This window comes from Caretta caretta, chromosome 20, assembly GCF_965140235.1.
Source record: "Caretta caretta isolate rCarCar2 chromosome 20, rCarCar1.hap1, whole genome shotgun sequence".
Taxonomy (NCBI): Eukaryota; Metazoa; Chordata; order Testudines; family Cheloniidae; genus Caretta; species Caretta caretta.
The window spans coordinates 336278-360175 of NC_134225.1; the positions used below are offsets into that span (position 1 = coordinate 336278).

Here is a 23898-nt window from a genome sequence, read left to right on the forward strand (position 1 = left end):
CGAACACCCCCCTTCTATGTCACCTATGCATAAAATCTGACCTGCACTTGGCTGTACAATGAGAAACAATCAGGGAACTCATGCACCAGACGAGAAGAACAAACATTTTCATGTCTATTATTTATGAATAATTTGAAACTCTAATGAGAGGAGAGACATTCCAATGTTTTTTAAGCCATATGCAGGTCCCCCATCATCAAGATGCAATATATGGTGCAATTATTTGCTTGGAACTAGGAGGCGTTTAACAAAGTAACAGACCAGGTGGGCAAGTCATCTATTTTTTCTGCACTCTGGTGAGTTTTACAAGGAAACTGTGGCAGAGCTAACCATTTTTTATCTTTAGCTTTGGGTCAGATGCAGTGATGGACAAAGCACTCAAAATATTCAAGTGCAGGACAGCAGCAAGCAATTGCATTTCACTTGTCTGAAGAAAGTATCCTGGGTTAGCCTACAATCACAATTTTTCTAGCTTTACAGGCACTGAAATGAAAGAAAACTGAATTCTCAGAGTACTTGGCTGAACCATCACAAGCCTGAAGCAACAACACATCCGGATGTCAGACTTCAAAGATGTAAAAGCCCTAGATCATGTTGTGCATTTTCCTGCAAATTCAAAGCTGCTCCCTGAAGTACATTTTCTAGTGTTACGTAATATTCCATCTTATTTTCATGCAAACTTAACGAAGGTTTACTGTACATGAAGCAAGCATCAAGAGACATGACTAAGCTTCATGTTTTATAGCGTAAATGGGATTGGGCAAACAACTCCCCACATCCTTCAGAGGGAAAGCCTCACATAGTAACAGTGTAGTGTGTTTCAGAGTAGCAGCCATGTTAGTCTGTATTCGCAAAAAGAAAAGGAGTACTTGTGGCACCTTAGAGACGAACCAATTTATTTGAGCGTAAGCTTTCGTGAGCTACAGCTCACTTCATCGGATGCATGTGTGTGATTTTTTAAATCCTAACTGGGTGTTACCTCAAAGAATTACTTTGGATACTGTTCAGTACATTTCCCTTTCTTCATGCAGTTGACACGAATATGAATAAGATTCTATGCTTTCAGGTTTTGTGTTTTTTTGTTTTTTTTTTTTTTTTTTTTACACAGGATGCTATTCCTACACCCACTGTTCTCCGTTTCTTAAGTCTAGAGATAAAGCTGTAACAAACAGCTTTGAGAATGAATAGAATTGCTAAATAGTATCAACCTGTACAATAGTTTCACTATTAGCAACTGCAACCCAGAAGAAGCAGTTCAGCATGGCCAACAGATGTGCAGGCCAAGTGGTAAAAGCAATTGAAGTCTATATCCTAAATCACACATTGAGATGTGAAGATACGTTTTTGCATAAATGTTTTGACTTAAACCCCACAAGGCCCACATCCATCTTTGAACTGCATGTAAAGAAGATCCAAAAATCTAGGAAGCGCATCACAGAATGGCAAGTTCACAGAGCATTAGCAAAAAAGTTAATTTGCACATCCAGAATAAATTTACAAGAAGGATCTTTAAGAATCCAGAGATATCACATCACACAATTTCAAATGTGTTTTATTAGCGAGTGTGGACTGAACATTTCATAGAGTATGTCCCCCACACCACTAACCTGGCTGTGCTTGGAGGGCTGCACAAGAGCACATCTGCAGCAAATAAGCGTATTTTAATGAGAGGATGAAAGGGTTAAGGGATTGATATTGTCACAAACTTCAGCTATGTTGTTAATGATCGAGAGTCATGGGATACATCTACATAGCAAAACAACCAAAACCCTAATGCACCTGACCCACGGTCACAGGGCTTAAGCTGCAGGGCTGAAAACAGAAGTGTAGACATTTGGGCTTGGGCTGGAGCCCATACTCTGAGACCTATTCCCGCACCGGATTTCAGAGCCTGGGCTCCAGCCCCAACATGCTACACCTGCTATTTTTAGCCCCACAGACGAGTCTCAGTCAGCTGACCCAGGCTATAAGACTCATCTATTTTTTGCTGTGTAGACGTACCTATAGGTACCTGAAGGCTGTTTGGTGACCTGTACAAAGTGGGTTTGGCGAGTGGTTAGTGGATAGGTGTCTCCCATCACAAAAACTAGTGCCACAGTTGGGACTACCTGGCTCCCTCATTGGCAGTCTGAGAAAAGAGGCCAAGGGCTGAATGAAACCTGTCTACATTCAGATTTGAGATATGCTGGAAGAACAGAGTGGAGGAAGCTTGCCCTGCTATTGCCCATGCTATATTTTTCCTGTGGCTAAAGGGGACTTCAGTTTCTACCAATGTCATTCTGTCACCCTGCTCAGACTCATAACAGTATTTCTGAACTGCAGAAGATGTTCAACAAACTGGCTAGTCAGAAGGTAGCAATTCACACACAAATAAAGCTTGCATACTACCATATGGCTGAAAATCTCCCAGTGTCTCATGGCTATTAACTCTCACAACACTTCTGGTAAGTAAGAAAATATCATTCCAAGCCTTTACTGATAGGCAGATTTCCCCAGGTACCACACCTAGAGGAACCTCTCCCATTCCCTGACATACAACATCTAAAGATGCAGGTCTCTGATCCTGAGAATTTGGGAGCCTGAGCTGCACCTGAGTTTAGTGGGGAAGATGTCCCCTGCATAGATGAGTGGTGGAACCCCCAAGGGCAGGAGATGCACAGCTCTGGTTCCTGTGGGGCTGGAAAATGCTCTGGAAACCTCTCTCCAACCCTGCTCCCAGGGCGTTCGAGGCATACCCTGTGGGGTACCCAAGTCTAGTCCCTATGTGGGCTCTGGAAAGCTCTCCCTGGACAGCTTGGAACATACCCCGTGGGGTGCTGGAAAATTCTATGGAGAGTTCTCCCTAGCCCTTTCCCCATGGGAGGAAGTGCACTGGGGGGCCAATTCCTCAGCTCTAGTCCCTAAGGATGTTGTAGAGAACTGGCCCTGGCCCTGGCCCCAAGAGGTTGTGGGTGAGTGTGGGTGGGGGGCCTGGCTCCTCAACGCCAGTCCCTGGGGATGCTCTAGAGAGCTGTGTCTAGCCCTGCCCTGGGGGGGTCCCCGGCTCCGGTCCCGGGGGGGGGGGGCGCGCGCGGGGCTCCCCGGCTCCGGTCCCGGGGGGGGGGCGCGCGCGGGGCTCCCCGGCTCCGGTCCCGGGGGGGGGGCGCGCGCGGGGCTCCCCGGCTCCGGTCCCGGGGGGGGGGGCGCGCGCGGGGCTCCCCGGCTCCGGTCCCGGGGGGGGGGGCGCGCGCGGGGCTCCCCGGCTCCGGTCCCGGGGGGGGGGCGCGCGCGGGGCTCCCCGGCTCCGGTCCCGGGGGGGGGGCGCGCGCGGGGCTCCCCGGCTCCGGTCCCGGGGGGGGGGGCGCGCGCGGGGCTCCCCGGCTCCGGTCCCGGGGGGGGGGCGCGCGCGGGGCTCCCCGGCTCCGGTCCCGGGGGGGGGGGCGCGCGCGGGGCTCCCCGGCTCCGGTCCCGGGGGGGGGGCGCGCGCGGGGCTCCCCGGCTCCGGTCCCGGGGGGGGGCGCGCGCGGGGCTCCCCGGCTCCGGTCCCGGGGGGGGCTCTGGAGAGCGGTGCCCAGCCGTGTCCCCAGACAGCTCGGCGGGCGCCCCGGGGCCCGCTCTCACCTCTCGAACAGCAGCCTGACGGCGAAGATGCCCAGCGCCAGCGGGAAGGCGGAGAGGACGTGCCCGGCCTGCGGGTACCGGGCGCCGCCGCCGCCGCCCTCCGGGCCCGGCGCCGCCGCCAAGTCCGCCCAGGTCACGTTGTGCGGCAGCCAGAAGCGCTCGTTCCAGAACCAGGCCGAGAGCAGCGCCGCCGCGGCCGCCGCCATCTTCCGCCGCCTGCCCCGACCGGCGCGCCAGCGGGCCAGGGCGGCGCTCGCGCTGGGCCACGCCCCCTCGCGGGGCCCCGCCCCCGCCGCCGCACCACGCCGCGGCCGGCTCCCAGGCTGGCGCCCGCGCGGCCCAGGCCTCTTCCCGAGGCCACGCCCCCTTCTGACGGCCGCCTGCGCGCGCACCCCCTGAGCGGACTAAAAGCGCGCCCCTGGGGCTCCGCGGCGGCCGTGGTGCCGGCCGGGAGCATGCGCACTGGGGGGCCGCGACCCGCGGGCGGGCGCTGCCTGGCTCTCATGGGCCGCTGAGGGGCGGACTCTGAGCCTGCCCCACCCCGTGCGTGCGGGGGCTGGAAACCGCGGCTGAGGTGAGGGGCGGGGCAGCCGAGGGTCAGGTACCCACGAGCATCCGTGGCGGGGGGGCGGGTCTGGGCCTGGCCCGTCTTGGCCTCCCTTCCCCCCCCGTCCCGCCAGCCGCCCATCCCCGCCCCAGGCCTCTGTGCTGGGGGCGACGCTCGCCTCGTGCCCCACTGCCCCCCCCGCCCCCTTCCCAGCCCCCCCGCCCGCCCCACGACCGGGCTCTTCCTAGCCCAGCCCCCCCACCCGCCCCACTGCCGCCCGCACCCTCCCCGGCACCGGGCTCTTCCCCGCCCAGCTCCCCCCCCACGACTGCCGCCCGCCCCACTGCCGCCCGCACCCTCCCCGGCACCGGGCTCTTCCCCGCCCCCCCACCCGCCCCACTGCCGCCCGCACCCTCCCCGGCACCGGGCTCTTCCCCGCCCCCCCACCCGCCCCACTGCCGCCCGCACCCTCCCCGGCACCGGGCTCTTCCCCGCCCCCCCACCCGCCCCACTGCCGCCCGCACCCTCCCCGGCACCGGGCTCTTCCCCGCCCAGCTCCCCCCCCACGACTGCCGCCCGCCCCACTGCCGCCCGCACCCTCCCCGGCACCGGGCTCTTCCCCGCCCCCCCACCCGCCCCACTGCCGCCCGCACCCTCCCCGGCACCGGGCTCTTCCCCGCCCAGCTCCCGCCCCACGACTGCCGCCTGCGCCCTCCCCGCGTTCTTCCCAGCCCCCCCACCCGCCCCACTGCCGCCCGCACCCTCCCCGGCACCGGGCTCTTCCCCGCCCAGCTCCCCCCCCACGACTGCCGCCCGCCCCACTGCCGCCCGCACCCTCCCCGGCACCGGGCTCTTCCCCGCCCCCCCACCCGCCCCACTGCCGCCCGCACCCTCCCCGGCACCGGGCTCTTCCCCGCCCCCCCACCCGCCCCACTGCCGCCCGCACCCTCCCCGGCACCGGGCTCTTCCCCGCCCCCCCACCCGCCCCACTGCCGCCCGCACCCTCCCCGGCACCGGGCTCTTCCCCGCCCAGCTCCCCCCCCACGACTGCCGCCCGCCCCACTGCTGCCTGCGCCCTCCCCGCGCTCTTCCCAGCCCCCCCACTGCCCCCCAGCCCAGCTCCCCCACCCACCGCCCACCCCACTGCCACCCGCACCCTCCCCAGGACTGGGCTTTTCCCCGCCCAGCTCCCCCCGACCACGACCGCCGCCCGCCCCACTGCTGCCTGCGCCCCCGCACCCGCCCCACTGCCCCCCAGCCCAGCTCCCCCCCTGCCGCCCAGTCCACTGCCGCCCGCAGCAGGCTTTTCCCAGCCAGCTCCCGCCACTCTCCCCCCCCCGCCGGCTGCCCGCCGCCCGCGTCCCCTCTGCAGGACAGGGCCCAGCTGCTCGCTCGTCCACCCCCACGCCACAGGGGCTGCTTTTCCAGCCCTCCGACCGGCCAGACTAGGTCAGACCCTGGGTGCCTCCAGCCCTGTATCCTGTCCTCCGGCAGTGGCCATTACCAGGTGCCCCAGAGGGAGTGAAGCGAGTATCAAGTGGCCCATGCCCAGCTTCCCCCCCCCCCCCCCCCACACACACACCCCTTTCACACCGCTACCCTTCCTGCACAGGCCCCTGGCTGCTCTCCCCCTCAGGAGACACCGTCCCAACTCCCACCACAGCATGGAGGCTTGCGAGCCTTGGCTTTTGCCTTAGAGTCTCCATGGCTGGAGTCATGTGATTAGGCCAGATTCTCAGATTTCATTCATGTAAAAATGAAACAAGTTGTCGTAGTGTAGAGAAAAAGCCTGAAACCATGATTCCCTAAAAGCTCAAACAAGAAGGCCGATATTTAAAAAAAATTTTTTTTGTATTTCCATCATCCTACCATGCCTCATGCTAAAGACTTATCACTAGCCAAAGGTTCTGCTCACTGTTCAAATAGGGGAGGAGGTTAAGAATTGCCTCAGGCTAGCTGCTTCTGGGCCGCAGCACGGTTTCGAAACAGGTAGGGACGAGCCTACCTTAGCTAGACAGCACCGCTGATGGGACTTTTAACAGCCTGGTCAGCTGTGCTTACCAGAGCCGCCATGACCCCGTGCCTTACGTCCTATGACCCAGGACCGAGTCGTGACCCACACTTTGAAAACCACTGATTTAGACTAGTCCTCTGAGGCAGCCACAGTCAGAGGAAAATCTAGACAACTTTAGTTCAGACCACAACCCCAGGGAAAAATAAAAAAGAGTATGGGTGATCACTGAAGACATTCCTTCAAATTAGGCCATTTAAACTACACCCTTCTCTAAAAGCAGTAGTAGCTACCATGGGAAGGATAATGCCCTCTCAGAGCACATACTCTCCCCATCACTATTCTCTCGCATATCCCCACTTTCTAAACCCATTCGTAGTCTTTCACTGGTTTACTATTCAGAGCTAATTTGAAAGCTATCTTTGATTGGGGCAGAAATCCTATTTCCCCTTTAGAACACCTATGCACATCCATAACTTACAATTATTGTATCCACTCCGTAGAAATTAATTTTATCTGATAACATGACACTTGGCTCGTGTGTGTATATACAGGAACACAGGAAGCACATGCCACATCAAACCAGCAGTCTGCCTAAAACAATTGTCCTATGAATCTTTTCAAATAGAGTTAAGGTGTACCCCTATTTTAACCATTTAGTGTCTCTGTTATGGGTTAAACTCCACCTCTTGGACAACAAACAGCTCATTTGTATTGTGCTCCACAGCTTGGATTATGGTAGCGTTGTCAATCAATAGTAAGCTAATTGATACCACTTTCTATCCTAATATATCACAAAATAAATTACTGAATTATATCTGACAGCATTAGATGGGAAGAGTTCAAAAGTGTCTAAGCCCCATTTTCAAAAGTGACTTAAGCCTCATACACTTTGAGAACCTCAGATGCCCAAGTCACTTAATTGTCTACAATAGGTGAAGAGTTGGACAGAGAAAGTGAAAAGATACAAATAAAACACAAATTAAAGATTCTCAGGTGTGATTTGAAATGAGCTGGATACAGGGAGGCTTTTTAAGATGAGCTTCAGAGAAAGCATATGTAGCAACGGGCAAGTTAGGACAACAGAGAGGGCTCACTCTAGAAGAGTTGGGAGGAGAGACAAGGCAAGATGGAGTGTATTGAAAACTAGGACAGTTTTTAAAAACAGGATTCTCATATGGTCAGAAAGCCACTAGATATATTGGAAAAATAATTGATTAGCAATCTTTGTGCTGTATAAAGTTAAACTCTGCAAAGCTGGTAAGATGGAACTGCTAGAAAAATTGGAGCAAGCTCAGTAGAGGTCCTGAGACTTTGGAAGTGACGTAAGGCTATTCCCTTACTGGATTTTGAGAAAAGACAAAACCACCCCTTACTCCGAACCTCTTTGCCAGTGTAGGTGGTAAAGCCACTAGCTCAGCTAATTAGAGGAGGCCGAGTGAGGGTATTTGAGTGGGCAACAGTAAGTATGAGTGGGATTACAGCATTAACAGGTCATCCAGAGATTTAATGTGAACTGATGCTAGGGTTTATAGAAGCTAAACTGGAGTGAGATTTAGAATAAAAAGTACTCCTTTTCTTTTTGCGAATACAGACTAACACGGCTGTTCCTCTGAAATAAAAATATAGAGATGTCATGAGTACTCCCACTCAACAGCACCTGAGCAAGGAAAATTTAACTTACTGAACTTAGAACTGTAAGTCTTATGATCAGCCATTTGACCTAGAACATGTTCATGGTGCTCTGCTTTTTGCAAATGCTTGAAGGGGACATGGACAAACAGCTGTTTTTGCTTTCTTTCCTCCTCCACTTGGTGTGGTAAAGAAACTGATAATTTTAAAAAAAAATTAGCAAAACAATTTTCCCTTAAATCAGTTGGATTTTTACCTACAGTTAGTCTGAAAGGCAGGAGAAGAAATCTTGAATTCATATTTCTAAACTTCTACAGTACTTGTTTAAAATTGCATTACAAATTGTCCTCACTACCTGGAGGGGGTATTATTCCCATTTTAAAGAGGGTGTCATAAATATAAAGGGAAGGGTAAACACCTTTAAAATCCCTCCTGGCCAGAGGAAAAACCCTTTCACCTGTAAAGGGTTAAAAAGCTAGGATAACCTCGCTGGCACCTGACCAAAATGACCAATGAGGAGACAAGATACTTTCAGAAGCTGGGGGGAGGGAGAAAAAGCCTCTCTGTCTGTGTGATGCTTTTGCCAGGGACAGAACAGGAATGGAGTCTTAGAATTTAGTAAGTAATCTAGATAGATATGTGTTAGATTATGATTTCTTTAAATGGCTGAGAAAATAAGCTGTGCTGAATGGAATGGATATTTCTGTCTTTGTCTTTTTGTAACTTAAGGTTTTGCCTAGAGGGATTCTCTATGTTTTGAATCTAATTACCCTATAAGGTATTTATCATCCTGATTTTACAGAGGTGATTCTTTACACTTTTTCTTCTATTAAAATTCTTCTTTTAAGAAACAATGCTTTTTCATTGTAATTAAGATCCAAGGGTTTGGGTCTGTGGTCACCTGTGCAAATTGGTGAGGATTTTTAATCAAGCCTTCCCCAGGAAAGGGGGTGTAAAGGTAAGGGAGGATTTTGGGGGGGAAAGAAGTTTCCAAACGGGCTCTTTCCTAATAATAATAATAATAATAATACTGGTTAGACGTTTGGTGGTGGCAGCGAAAGTCCAAGGACAAAGGGTAAAATAGTTGTACCTTGAGGAAGTTTTAACCTAAGCTGGTAAAAGAAAGCTTAGGAGGTTTTCATGCAGGTCCCCACCTCTGTACCCTAGCGTTCAGAGTGGGGAAGGAACCTTGACATGGTGGCAGAGCGGTGGGATTACCTTGAAATCATTTTGAGATTTTTTGAACCAGAAGCACAGATTTTAAAAGGGAATTTTTTTCCTTTGGGCTGCTGGAAAGCAGGTTTCCAACTGAAAGCAGTTAGAGTTTTTTTCTCTGCTTTGGGGCCAGAGCAGAGATAAAAGGGAATTGTCTTTTGTGAGCTAGAGTTTTCTCTACCTAAAAGGCAGGGTAGTTAACCTCCTGCAGGGAAATTCACTAGTCTTCACAGATCTGAAGAAGTTTTTTTTTTTAACCTAAGAGCAACTAGTGGGGTTTTCTGCCTATTTGCCTGGAGACAAAGGTGTTAAGGGTTTTTTTTGGGGGCGGGGGGGTTGTTGTTGTTTGTTTTTTGGGGGTTTTTTTTAGCATTTTTCTGTAGGCTGACAATCACTGTCAGAATATAGGTATCCTATTACAGCACAGCAAAATTTTACAAGCCAAGTTTTTTTTGTTTTGTTTTCTTTCTAACTCTCACGTGTAAAGTTAGTTAAAAAACAGAGAAGTTAGGATGACAGACTCCATGGTTCAACAAAGGCTGGAATTAGCCAGATTTGAGGCTGAGGAAAAACAAAAGGAACGTGAAAGAGACAGAACTCATAAGGAAAGAAATGGAGGCAAGGGAAAAAGAAAGGGAGGCTGCCCACAGGAGTGAAATGGAGGCAAGAGAGAAAGAAATGGAGGTAAGGGACAAAGAAATGGAGAGGAAGCATGCACTGGAGATGGAGAAGGCAAACGCTCAGCAGAATATACTGACAAACCCTAGCAAGCCTTCTCCAGGTACCACCTCCCATCCCAGAAAGTTCCCCACCTACAAGGCAGGCGATGATACCGAGGCCTTCTTAGAAAACTTTGAAAGGGCCTGCCTTGGGTACAGCATCTCTACAGACCAATACATGGTAGAACTTAGGCCACAGCTCAGTGGACCCTTAGCTGAGTTGGCGGTTGAAATGCCTAAGGAACACATGAACCAGTATGAACTGTTTAAAACCAAGGCGACAGTCAGAATGGGGTTAACCCCCGAGCATTCCCGTCAGCAGTTCAGAGCCCTAAGGTGGAAACCAGAAGTGTCATTTACCTGACATACCTACCACATTGTGAAACATTGGGATGCCTGGCTATCAGGAGCAAGTGTTAAATCTCCAGAAGATTTGCCTTTCCTAATGCAAATGGAGTAGTTCTTAGAGTGTTCCTGAGGAAATATAAGATACATCCTAGATCGGAAGCCCAAAACTAAGAGGCAGGGGAGATTGGAGCCAAATGGGTGGAGGTGGCAGAGAAGAAGAAAACTGGTTGCAGTGGGAGCGGATACCAGAAGGGACCACCTCAGACCACACCCTACTACCGGGGACAGCCCAAGGCCCCACCTACCCCCCAAGGAACCCTCCAGCCACCTTATCCCACCACACTGTTCTCCAGCAACCCACCTCGCCCCAGTGACCCGACAGCTGGACAATGTTTTAAATGTAACGAGCCAGGGCATGTAAAGGCCAGCTGAACCAAGAACCCCAACAGATTACAGTTCATTGCACCGGAATCACACCAGAGGTCCTCAGGCCCAGATACCTCCCAGATACCCTTGGAGCGGAGGGAAACTGAGTGTGGGCGGGAAGAAGGTCACCGCGTGGAGGGACACCGGAGCACAAGTGTCAGCTATCCATGCTTCCTTAATGGACCCCAGTTTAATCAACCCAGAGATCCAAGTGATGATTCAACCCTTCAAGTCAAACTCTTTCAGTTTGCCTACAGCCAAGTTGCCTGTCCAATACAAGGGCTGGTCAGGAACATGGACTCTTGCAGTCTATGATGATTATCCCATCCCCATGCTGTTGGGTGGGATAATGGGTGGGAATGGTCACCTGCAGCCAGACTAAACAAGCCGTCATGCCTAGCTCTGTTCCGGAAACTTCTACCAGGAGCCAGTCAGAGGTGATGGACCCAGAAGAACCCAATGCACAGCTACAGACTAGGGACCGAATGGCTAGGCAGCAGTTCTGTGGAAAAGGACCTAGGGGTGACAGTGGACGAGAAGCTGGATATGAGTCAGCAGTGCGCCCTTGTTGCCAAGAAGGCCAATGGCATTTTGGGATGTATAAGTAGGGGCATAGCCAGCAGATCGAGGGACGTGATCGTCCCCCTCTATTCAACATTGGTGAGGCCTCATCTGGAGTACTGTGTCCAGTTTTGGACCCCACACTACAAGAAGGATGTGGATAAATTGGAGAAAGTCCAGCGAAGGGCAACAAAAATGATTAGGGGTCTGGAACACATGAGTTATGAGGAAAGGCTGAGGGAACTGGGATTGTTTAGTCTGCGGAAGAGAAGAATGAGGGGGGATTTGATAGCTGCTTTCAACTACCTGAGAGGTGGTTCCAGAGAGGATGGTTCTAGACTATTCTCAGTGGTAGAAGAGGACAGGACAAGGAGTAATGGTCTCAAGTTGCAGTGGGGGAGGTTTAGGTTGGATATTAGGAAAAACTTCTTCACTAGGAGGGTGGTGAAACACTGGAATGCGTTACCTAGGGAGGTGGTAGAATCTTCTTCCTTAGAAGTTTTTAAGGTCAGGCTTGACAAAGCCCTGGCTGGGTTGATTTAATTGGGGATTGGTCCTGCTTTGAGCAGGGGGTTGGACTAGATGACCTCCTGAGGTCCCTTCCAACCCTGATATTCTATGATTCTATGACCCGACACCAGGCCAATGTCTGCAACAACAGTAGTGGATCCAGTCCCAGAGACCCAGAACTGGAACCGGTGGAACAACTAGCACCAGACCCATTGCCAGCACTGAATCCAGTACTTGCAACCCCGACACCAGAGGGCCCCACCGAACCTACCAGCAGCAGCCGATAACTCTACACAAGAGGCTCAGCCGGAGCCTGAACCTCAACATAGTGCACCAGCGGAGAGCGATTCACAGTCAACGGAAACAGCCCCATCCCCTACATCGCTTCCAGAGGGACCAAGCATAGGTCCACAATCCAATGAGGAACTGATGTCTCCAGCATCAAGAGACCAGTTCCAGACTGAACCAGAAGTAGATGAAAGCCTCCAGAGAGCTTGGACAGCGGCATGGAGCAACCCACCGCCTCTCAGCTTTTCTAATCGATCCAGGTTTGTTGTAGAAAGACGACTTTTATACAAGGAAACTCTTTCTGGTGGACACCAGGAAGACTGGCATCCTCAGAGACAGTTGGTAGTTCCAACTAAGTACCGAGTCAAGCTCTTAAGCTTAGCCCACGATCATCCTAGTGGCCATGCTGGGGTGAACAGGACCAAAGACTGGTTGGGGAGGTCATTCCACTGGGAGGGAATGGGCAAGGATGTTTCTACCTGTGTCCGGTCTTGTGAGGTATGCCAAAAAGTGGGAAAACCCCAAGACCAGGTCAAAGCCCCTCTCCAGCCACTCCCCATCATTGAAGTTCCATTTCAGTGAGTAGCTGTGGATATTCTGGGTCCTTTTCCGAAAAAGACACCCAGAGGAAAGCAGTACATACTGACTTTCATGGATTTTGCCACCCGATGGCCGGAAGCAGTAGCTCTAAGCAACACCAGGGCTAAAAGTGTGTGCCAGGCACTAGCAGACAGACATTTTTGCCAGGGTAGGTTGGCCCTCTGACATCCTCACAGATGCAGGAACTAATTTCCTGGCAAGAACTATGGAAAGCCTTTGGGAAGCTCATGGGGTAAATCACTTGGTTGCCACTCCTTATCCACCATCGAACAAATAGCATGGTGGAGAAGTTTAATGGAACTTTGGGGGCCATGATCCATAAATTCGTAAATGAGCACTCCAACGATTGGGACCTAGTGTTGCAGCAGTTGCACTTTGCCTACAGAGCTGTACCACATCCTAGTTTAGAGTTTTCACCATTGGAACTTGTATATGGCCGTGAGGTTGAGGCCGTTACAGTTGGTGAAGCAGCAATGGGAGGGGTTTACACCTTTTCCAGGAACTAACATTCTGGACTCTGTAACCAACCTACAAAACACCCTCCGAACCTCTCTAGCCCTTGCTAAAGAAAACCTACAGGATACTCAGAAAAAGCAAAAAGCCTGGTATGATAAACATGCCAGAGAGCGTTCCTTCGAAGTAGGGGACCAGGTCATGGTCTTAAAGGCGCTCCAGGCCCATAAAATGGAAGTGTCATGGGAAGGGCCCTTCAAGGTCCAGGAGCGCCTGGGAACTGTTAATTATCTCATAGCATTCCCCATCTCCAACCAAAAGCCTAAGGTGTACCATATTAATTCTCTAAAGCCCTTTTATTCCAGAGAATTAAAGGTTTTTCAGTTTACAGCCCAGGGAGGAGATGACGCTGAATGGCCTGAAGGTGTCTACTATGAAGGGAAAAGTGCTGGTGGCGTGGAAGAGGTGAACTTCTGCATGACCCTGGGGCGTATGCAGCGACAGCAGATCAAGGAGCTGTGCACTAGCTACGTGCTGATGTTCTCAACCACCCCAGGACTGACTGAACGGGCATACCACTCCATTGACACAGGTAATGCTCACCCAATTAAAGTCCAACCTTACCGGGTTTCTCCTCAAGCTGAAACTGCTACAGGACGGGAGATCCAGAATATGTTACAGATGGGTGTAATTCGCCCCTCTGGCAGTGCAAGGGCATCTCCTGTGGTTCTAGTTCCCAAACCAGATGGGGAGATACAGCATTTAGCTTATGGTAGTCTACGCAAAAATGTAACTCACCCAGACAACTATCCAATGCCATGCACAGATGAACTATTACAGAAACTGGGACAGGCCCAGTTCATCTCTACCTTGGACTTAACTAAGGGTTACTGGCAGGTACTGCTAGATGAATCCGCCAAGGGAAGGTCAGCCTTCACCACACGTTGGGCTGTATGAATTTAATTTACTCCCTTTCGGGCTGCGGAATGCACCCGCCACCTTCCAAAGACTTGTAGATGGTCTCCTAGAGGGATTAGAAGAATATGCAGTCACCTACCTTGACGATGTGGCCATATTTTCGGATTCCTGGGCAGAACACCTGGAACATCTACAAAAACAACTGCCATACTCAACTTCTCCCCCTACTGCATAAGTGGATCCGCATTGCTGCTGGTTACCTCCCTACTGTATTTCTTCCCAGACCTTCCCAGTCTGCCCTTCCCTAAGGAGCTCCACTTACAGCTACCAGTAGTCACTTGGTTTCCCCCAGACCTGCACATGTAACTAGGGAAGTGCCTTCAAATCCTTTTCTCTAAGAATTGTTTAAAATCAAGAATGAAAGGTTTCAGAGTAGCAGCCGTGTTAGTCTGTATTTGCAAAAAGAAAAGGAGTACTAGTGGCACCTTAGAGACTAACCAATTTATTTGAGCATAAGCTTTTGTGAGCTACAGCTCACTTCATCGGATGCATTCAGTGGAAATGAAAGGGTTAAACAAGTTTGTCCCTCTGATCTGTCCTGTTTTTTAATCCCTGTTCCAGGAGCATGTGTATTGCCATTTGCCAAACTGGCTAGAGTGGTCCAACAGTGTCACCTAGTGGTATGAAAATCACATTATGAAGACTCGCAAAAAGAAAAGGAGGACTTGTGGTCCTTAGAGACTAACCAATTTATTTGAGCATGAGCTTTTGTGAGCTACAGCTCACTTCATCGGATGCATACTGTGGAAACTGCAGAAGACATTATATACACAGAGACCATGAAACAATACCTCCTCCCACCCCACTCTCCTGCTGGTAATAGCTTATCTAAAGCTATTACCAGCAGGAGAGTGAGTTTGTGTGTGTGGTTTTTGGAGGGGGGGAGGTGAGAAAACCTGGATTTGTGCTGGAAATGGCCCACCTTGATTATCATACACATTGTAAAGAGAGTGGTCACTTTGGATGAGCTATTACCAGCAGGAGAGTGAGTTTGTGGGGGGAGGCGGAGGGTGAGAAACCCTGGATTTGTGCTGGAAATGGCCCAACTTGATTATCATACACATTGTAAGGAGAGGGATCACTTTAGATAAGCTATTGCCAGCAGGAGAGTGGGGTGGGGGGAGGTATTTTTTCATGCTTTGTGTGTATAAAAGATCTTCTACACTTTCCACAGTATGCATCCGATGAAGTGAGCTGTAGCTCACGAAAGCTTATGCTCAAATAAATTGGTTAGTCTCTAAGGTGCCACAAGTACTCCTTTTCTTTTTGCGAATACAGACTAACACGGCTGTTACTCTGAAACCTGTCATTATGAAGACTTCAACTCTCCAGCAACTCATCCTTCTCAACCAAGGTCATTTTATATACTGACCTATTGCAGTTAAAACAAAAACATGAATTAGGCTTCAGTCTTAGAGTTCAAAGTAAATGACAAAGCTTTATTGAATAAAAATGTTTCATACTTAGCAAGATTGGAAGAAAGTAGAATATTTTACACCTCTATAAAAATATAGTTGACTAATTCTCAAGTGAATACAGTACAGAAAATAAACTACTGTAGGAATAAACCCTTCCCCCCATTCAAATTATTATTTGTAAAATAAATCCTGTCAAATTTAAAAATGTACTAAAAGCTTTGCTAGAAACCAGTCCCAAGAAAGAATCCCACTGTTTGTCTAGTTCTCTTAGAGTTTGTATGTGCAAGTCTCACAGTTGTAACTATTAAAAAAGATCTCTGGCAGTTTGGTACAAGTAGGGTTTAATAACTGTCAAAAGGCCTTACAAAAGTTATTTGCAGTTTTAAGTGAATCAGAAGAGGGAATAAAATCTAAAAGTAGAAAAAAAAGTCACCTCAGAAAATGCACATGGAATGCAAGAGTATTGCCCTGCAGACTCTTGTGAAAGGGGTGGCTTGTCTTCAAGAGTACCATCAGTCATCATTGGGTTTGATCTGCACTACTATTCCAGCAAGGGGCACACTGGTGCATTAGCCAGCCAGAGGGCTGTACTACCTCTTAATTCCAGTTTAGAATTAGTCGTGTATACAGGAGAGCAGAGTGCAAAGTAAGAAGTTTTCCGCTCATCAAGAGCAAGCAAATAAAAGGAATTACATTGCATTCTGAGTACTTAATATATTTTAGTTGCTAGATACGAAGCACAAAGACAATTAGCGTTTTCATGAGGAAAACATCCCAGCTGTGCCCTTTACACGTATTAAAGTGCATTCAGTCACCATTTTTGAAGCAGGCCTGCAAGTCCCTTTGGAATTGGTCCCTAAGCTCTGCAGTAGCATTCATAGTGGTAATAATAGTGTATTACAGAAAGTGTTTAATACCACCTTTGGGAGTACAGTGGAATCCTGCAAACTACTGTTACTGGAATAAGTGCCAAAACACAAAAAGGATAAAATACAGCAATGACCAGGGTATAGAATAGAGCTGTGTTCTCATGCTGTAAATTCTGATTACCTGATGTAGGAACAGCTGTCCCACACCAAGGGATCAGATGTTTCCATACAGCTAGATATGATCTTTGCAGGTTTCTAGTGTACTTTTCTACCTCATATCTGTACATTCTATTGTTCCCTAATGTGTCAATGTGCAGTATAGCATCACTTTTACAGAGGGCAGCTGCTTGTTAAAAGCGAATACACCAATTTAAGGCCCAGCACCTTGCAGCAAGTTTTCTAGTGAAAGACCAATTTATTCTTCATCTTCATCCTCTTCCTCATAGTAACGATTCCTCTTGATCTGTTCTTCCACAGACAAATCTTCCACATCTTCACCTTCCCAGAACACGTCATCTTTGGATTTGCTGTTCTGGCTAGGGGATAATTCCTTAGCAGTGACCACGTTCGATAAGCTGATACATTTAGGAGAGTTGGAGTCAAATATTTCTTCATTTGGAGATGGCTGCTGCACTGTGGCATTTTCTTCATCATCTGTCTCCATACCCACCTGACCATTCTGTATCCAGTTTTCTTCCCTGTCTGCCTTGATATCAGGTACTTCCCTTCCTCTTTCTTCCTCCAGTTCTTTATTCTTCTCTTGAGTGTTCTGGATGTTCCCATTCTCAGCTTTTTTTCCCTTTTGCTTTCTTTCCATCACTGCCTCCCTCTCTAGTTCTTCACTTTGTTTGAACATGACCCTGTCTGCTTTGGAAGGAGAAGATACGTTCTCTGTTTTATGGCCCTTAACAGACATTGTTCTAAATGAGGCTGCTACTGTAAATGGACGACTTCTTTCCTTCAGTGAAGATGTTCTTCGTAGTTTTCTGAGATCCAGGTCCACATCCTCCTGCACATCTGGCTTTGACACCTCATCTTCTGGGGGCCACTTTGGCTTAAATACTTTGATACCCTCTTCCAATGCACTTCCTTGACTACCTAGCTCTGATGGAGGTGGCCATGCAATCCTCAGTTTTTTTGTTTCTGCTGGTTTCTCTTCCCTTCCAGGCAAAGCTGCAACTTTTGCTTCCATACTAGCTGCAAGAACTCCCACCTTTGCAATTGGGGCATCCTCCACTCCTGGACTTTGGGGGCCTTCTATTGTATTTTCAGTGTGGGCAGATTTCTCCAGGGACTCTTCGTTCTCAGTTTTGCTTACCCATAGTTCCTTGTGCTGTTTGTGCCCAAAACCTTCATCATAGTTGCCTTTGGATTTAAAGAGCTGATTGAAGTGAGGCTTGCAATAAATATTCCCACGTAGAGATGCATATGTTCCAAGACTGTTCAAGAAAACAAAACGTTAGCACTCCACATGTCTCTCAATCAGTTGCAGATTAAGGCCCTAATTTTAGCTAGGTCACTGAAAAACTTGGCATTAAACAGCTCTTCAAAGTTTTTAGAAAAGCAAGTTTTACAGTGTGTTGACCTGGTGTCACCAGAGAGAAGGTCATACCCAATATAAAAAGGCATTTTTATGGGTTTTCCTCCTAAGTGCTTAAAGATCTTTACAGCAGGTAGGAATTATCCCCATTTTACAGATAGGAAAACTAGTATAGAAAATTCAAGTGACATGTCTAAGGTCATGTAGCAAGTTAGCAGCAGAGCTGGGAGTACAACCTGACTCCCAGGCCCTTGCTCAATCAACTAGACTACAGCTGCCTTCCTCACAGTAGACGAATATTTGCACATATTCCGTATTCCGCTTCCTGTTATATTTTAGGAAGGTTGAATTTCCTTCTAAAAGACTGACACTAATATACCTCACCCTCAGCACAGATTACCTGAGTTTGCTATTGCAATGTGAACAGCGGAAGCAGCTGATATGAAACACCTGCTGGTTGGCAAAGAGACGTTCCATTGGGTACACTGTCTTCTGACATGCAACGCAGGTTTCCTTCACTGGCAGCTGAAACTTCTAAGGGAAGAAAAGGCGGCTTCTTAACTGGACAAGAACTAGTGGGTGAGGAGACTTGACTTGGGTTTTGTCCAAGACTTCCAGAGTTCTCAAACAACTTACTTAATATTTAATAATTAGCAGCTCTGAAGGTAGTTCCTAGAGTGACCCCCTGTACCCTAGTTGAGTGAAGCAGACCTATTACAGACTCATTGCCTTGGTTTGATAGCAAGAGCCTATCCTGCATTCTCCCTCTCTGCTCCCTTATCACCTAAACCTCTGAGATAAAACAGTCAAGAATGGACAGTGGAAGTGTTAAAATTCTCACATGGGTCATAAAGAAAGCTCTGTCAAGCCATTCCCAAGAGACTGAGTACACCTACACTGAAACTGAACACCTGCAACTGGCCTGGGTCAGCTGACTTGGGCTCAAGGGCTATAAATTTTTAGTGTAGACTATTCAGGTTCAGGCTGGAGTCCAAGCTTTGAGACCTCGTGAGAGGGGAAAGGTCCCAGAGCCTGGGCTCCTGCTTGAGCTGAAATGCCTACACTGAAATATTACAGCTCTGTAGCCTGAGCCCTGCAAGCTAGAGTCAGCTGACATAGGCCAGCCACAGGTGTTTAATGGCAGTGTAAACCATACCTTGTATGTCCTGCCCTATCCTCCCTGCCTCAAGCCTGCTGATAGGGAAAGATGAGGAAGTGGGGAAAATACAAAAGAGGATAAGTTTAAAAGAAACAGTGGGATGAACAGCAATACAAGAAGCTCAGTGGGGGGAACAAGTAATGAGGCAGCCAAATAAGCCGGGGGGGGGGGGTGGAGAGAGAAGAAGAGAAGAGGATGACAGGAGGGGAACAATTTGCTCAAAGGTTTAGGCTGAATAAGTTTTACTAAATGCTTATGGCTTTAGGAATGAAGGCGGCTCACTTCGGCAACTTTCAATACAAACTGATTAAGCCAGCAATTTATTCCTACAGCTGCTTTTAGAAAGTTAGTCTCAGTAGTTCAGGGCAGCAAGAAATGTATCTAACCCCACATGAAAAATTTCAGAGCTCTAGCAAAGGCACTAGCTACACTCAGCTTTTAGGGATTTGCAGTTTCACTAAAATTAAAGTTACATAACAGATAACTAAAGTTAACCCTGATGTTGGCATACTAGTAACAGTGCATGTACTGCATAAGAGGCAACATCCCATAAGTTAAGAAATGTCGTAAGGATAAACCCAAAACTAGTAAATATTAAGCGTCAGCATTATGCTACTTGGGAATAACCTCAGAACATGTGTCCTGACAGCATCAAGGAGGTGATATTCTATGTCCACCAAAGAGGTCACTTGATGCTCCTTACTCCTTAACACACCTGCTAGCGGTGACTTAACATGGAAGCTTAATAAAAAGAGGAAATGGCATATTGACTATCCAGACAAAAAGCTGGCCCTTCTGGACTGACCCAATTGCAACAGCTTTTCTAGCAATAGAATAGAAAGTTACCTAGGTCCTGTGTCAAAGGGGTACAGAAAATCATATTTAGATACTGTCAACTTTAGCCTTTAAGAGAAGGATATGATGGTTAAGGAATACGGAAGCAGGAAGTGCAACATCACAGGAGACAGCTACAGGGGTTGGTGTCTAGTTTGTATTCTAAATAAAATGATGACATGGTTAAGAATTGAAGGTTATGATAGATGAGAATCAGGTTGCTGAACAGAGCCAGCTGATTTAAACTGGTTTGTCACAACTTTAATGTTGCACATAATTAGGTAGTTTGCTATATATTATTTCTAGTCTAATACACTTAGATTGTAGAGAGATGAGAACTTTAAAAATAAACTTTGATATTAGGTATTTGAAATGACACTAAGGGCCTAATCCATACTGAGAGCTTGATAAGAAACCTCAAAAAACTCCCAGAGCCTCATGTGATTTATTTATTTTTGAAAGGAAACTTCAAGGCACTGACCTTTTGCACCAATGTTCTCACCTTTGTGTGAAGAGAAAAGGAGTACTTGTGGCACCTTAGAGACTAACCAATTTATTTGAGCATAATCTTTCGTGAGCTACAGCTCACTTCATCGGATGCATACTGTGGAAACTGCAGAAGACATTTTATATATATATATTTATTTATTTATTTATTTAGACAAGCTATATTACACAATAACTATTATACACACCAGCAGGAGAGTGAGTTTGTGTGTGTGGTTTTTGGGAAAGGGGGGGGGGTGAGAAAACCTGGATTTGTGCTGGAAATGGCCCATCTTGATTATCATACACATTGTAAGGAGAGTGATCACTTTAGATAAGCTATTACCAGCAGGAGAGTGGGGTGGGAGGAGGTATTGTTTCATGGTCTCTGTGTATATAAAGTCTTCTGCAGTTTCCACAGTATGCATCCGATGAAGTGAGCTGTAGCTCACGAAAGCTTACACTCAAATAAATTGGTTAGTCTCTAAGGTGCCACAAGTACTCCTTTTCTTTTTGCGAATACAGACTAACACGGCTGTTACTCTGAAACCTTTGTGTGAGTGAGTCAGTGCAATCTCTAACACACGCCATTGATGTCTGCTAGCCCGGACAAAGATCTACTCACCCACCCTTGCCACAAAAAGGAACAAGGCATTACTAACTTTCTTACCAATAAAAAAGTTACCCTCCTTCCAAAGACAGCATAAGTGCAAGGCTGCACTGCATCGTGCTAGCATGTGTTATTGCAATACATGTCCCCATCTAAGAGGAGGAACTTACATGGGTATACAGTGACCCCTGTTTGTCTGCTGTAGAGATGGTTTTTGGGGTGCATAGAGAAAAATTTCCTTTCTGGGCATTACTGTACATAGCTACTACAGGAGGAGGGTGAAGCCCAGTTAATAAAAAAAGGAGAACTGGAGAAATAGCCGAGAGTTGAGCTCACATTAGAAGGGAAGCAGAAGGCAGGAGTAGAGATTAGGAACCAGGAACAGGAAACAGAAGCTGGAAGAGAAATAGGAACCTTACATGAAATCAGCAGCATCTGGGGTGTTCTCTAAAACCTGCAGCAACAACTATTAATGAAGGTAGAGATCCAAGCTGGGTTTTATCATGTGAACAGGATGCAGATTCTTTTGAAATAAGCACAAAGAACCATAAACTTAAAGGATAAGTAGCTTACATATGAACACACACTGGAATACCTTCTAAATTATACAATCCTAAAGGCATTTTTGCCATCTCAAATTTTGCGCATACAGCACCTTTCAGAAGAGGTGCTCACAGCATTGTGATAAATCTTGCTATCTTCTTAAATAAAATAAGTATTATACCTACCCCTCTTTTACAGATGGGGAAAAAAATGCAGAGTGGTGAAGTGATGTGCCCAAGAGTAACATAGGAGTCTGTGGCAGAGCAGAGATAAGACTTCCTATTTGAGCACGTGTGAAGAGGATGCACCTCACATCACATTACTGAGATATCATTGAAGTGCCCATCTCATAGTATCTGCGTGCCTCGAAGTGAGAAAATGATCCCTATCCAAAAATTCTCCATTGCTTCCTCAGCTACCGTTATATTGGGGTTGTTCTTGCCTGTTTATATCCCAGAAAGTCACGAGCAGGTCTACAGCCATCACTACTGAAGAAAGTCTTGGCTAAAGAGAGGAGTAGTGTACTGGGCTCTAAAGGTGATAAAACTTGGACTCATCCTGATCTCCAATGGAAGGGAATTTCACATCTAAGGGCTTGCCTCTGAGAATGCCAGGACTCCAGCTCCGAGCAGTTGTACACTGAGATCCCTCAACTATGAATACCTACTTGATTGCAGCTGCTATCATGGTTGAGGAGAGGAAGGCAGACAGCCAGGCCCCAGGGTGGGCTTTAAAGATTAGCATCAGGACCTAGATGAAAATCTCTAGGAACTCTGACTTAAGAAAAGCCCAGAGCTTGTCAATGCAAGACCTGAGTACAGAAGTCTGGATGTAGAACTTCTCCTCCCATCAAGAAGCAAATTAGTAGTCCCTTACTGTCACTGGAACAGCGCCCCTTTAACAGTATGGCAGCTGTCAGCAGGCAACTCACAAACTCCATCTTTGAAGAACTAAATTACAATTGTGTTGAGATGCTTTTCCATTCAGAACTCAAAACCCTGTGCCGAGCACTGGGCAAAGTTCCTTTATACCAGTCTCTTTTCTGTCAGGAGTTAGTTCCAGCATGAGTTTTTTGAGAAGATGTCAAAATAAAGACTTTGCCAGAGAGCAAAGCTGTGAGTTTAAGAGCTCTCTGCTGAAGAAAGTTTGGATACCGGTGGATCAATAGCATAAAATCCCCTGGGAGTGCAAACACAGATTCATAGGCTGGATTGAGTCTGTGTTACAATCAGATTTACTTAAGTATTAACTGTTGCTAGTGCTTAGGAAATAAATAGCTCTTGTACCTTTACTACTTTTGGTGGAGAGGGGTCAGTCTGGTTGGCTGGTTTGGAATCAGAGCTCTGCTGTTTTGCGTAGACACGTCTCTTGGCTTCAGTCTCACTCTGCAAGTTTAGTTCAACTGGGAGGAGAAGGAAAGGTCTGTTAAACTCATTTTTAAAAACCACAAGAAACTCCTAGGAAGTTCAGTCTGATAAGACCATGTAGCAGTTTTGTCAGAGAAAGGCTTAAAGGTCTATCTGTTCCTAAACATGTATGACTAAACCATTAGTGCCAGAGCAAGCAAATATATTTACTCATCTTTTTCCTGCACCAAAATTACCAAATGATTGAGTGGCTGTGTTAAGGAAATGAGATAGGTGCCAGCTTCTCAGTATGCACTAACTGAGTTTCTGGGAAATATGGCTCCAGTTTAATAAATATGTTAAGCACATGCCTAAAGTTAAGCTTGAAGTCAATGGGCTATAAACATGTGCTTAAGTACCTTTGGAAGGCACTTTAGTCAACAAATATATTAGAAGTAGCTGATTGTAGCCAACAGATTAGCCACTGCTTGCTGTATTTGGCCCTGGAACACTAGGTCCAAATGGTGGGAGAACTGCACTGCTGGGGTTAAATTTAAACCTTTTATAAAGCAAGCATTAAAGCGGTCTCAGTACTACAGTTACAAACCAGTTTATAAATCTGAAAAAAATTCCCAGATCTTGAGCTGGGCTGAGGTTTTAGCACAAGATTTTTATTGGAAAAATCCCAAGAATCTGAAGGGGTTGCAAGTGTTGAATTAGGATTGTTATTTGGAATACAGTAATCTTTACAAACATTTAAAAAAACCACAGAGTCCCAATTTTATTCAAATTTTATGAATAAGATCTGCTTCTTTTGGGCTATCATATGACAAGTTTCATAATCATACTGGAATGGTTTTTCTCTTGACTGCAGGAAAAAAAAAAATATGAGTCAACAGTGTGCCCGTGTTGCCAAGAAGACCAATGGCATTTTGGGATGTATAAGTAGGGGCATAGCCAGCAGATCGAGGGACGTGATCGTTCCCCTCTATTCGACACTGGTGAGGCCTCATCTGGAATAGTGTGTCCAGTTTTGGGCCCTACACTACAAGAAGGATGTGGAAAAACTGGAGAGAGTCCAGTGAAGGGCAACAAAAATGATTAGGGGTCTGGAACACATGACTTATGAGGCGAGGCTGAGGGAACTGGGATTGTTTAATCTGCAGAAGAGAAGAATGAGGGGGGATTTGATAGCTGCTTTCAAC

At 47.7% G+C, this 23898-nt stretch overlaps 2 protein-coding genes and 1 long non-coding RNA gene across 9 annotated transcripts in view; 1 reads left to right on the forward strand and 2 right to left on the reverse strand.

Annotated features, from left to right (window-relative positions):
• The window catches only part of CERS5 (ceramide synthase 5), a 43251-nt gene extending 39412 nt beyond the window's left edge, over positions 1–3839 (reverse strand). For all 3 annotated transcript variants that reach the window (XR_007354087.2, XM_048832298.2, XM_048832297.2), the window contains exon 1: positions 3601–3839. Coding sequence is in view for 2 of the 3 variants with exons in the window: in XM_048832298.2 (XP_048688255.2) it covers positions 3601–3806 (206 nt within the window). In the remaining variant the exon portion in view is untranslated. The remainder of the gene's footprint in view (positions 1–3600) is intronic.
• A 105-nt stretch (positions 3840–3944) lies between these two features.
• Positions 3945–22638, forward strand: LOC125627788 (uncharacterized). Of its 4 annotated transcripts, none has more exons than XR_012665540.1 (5): positions 3945–4174; positions 11701–12117; positions 13295–13502; positions 18106–18294; positions 21546–22638. It is a non-coding gene; the product is annotated as an uncharacterized LOC125627788 (long non-coding RNA). The 4 variants fall into 4 exon arrangements; XR_007354088.2 differs by having other exon boundaries at positions 13302–13502; XR_007354090.2 differs by lacking the exon at positions 11701–12117.
• Positions 15307–23898, reverse strand: part of LIMA1 (LIM domain and actin binding 1) — a 41445-nt gene continuing 32853 nt past the window's right edge. For both annotated transcript variants that reach the window (XM_048832295.2, XM_075121422.1), the window contains 3 exons: positions 22634–22749; positions 18116–18249; positions 15307–17614 (listed from right to left, as the gene is read on the reverse strand). In XM_048832295.2, the coding sequence (XP_048688252.2) occupies positions 16591–17614; positions 18116–18249; positions 22634–22749 (1274 nt within the window). In that variant the 3' untranslated portion in view covers positions 15307–16590. The remainder of the gene's footprint in view (positions 17615–18115; positions 18250–22633; positions 22750–23898) is intronic.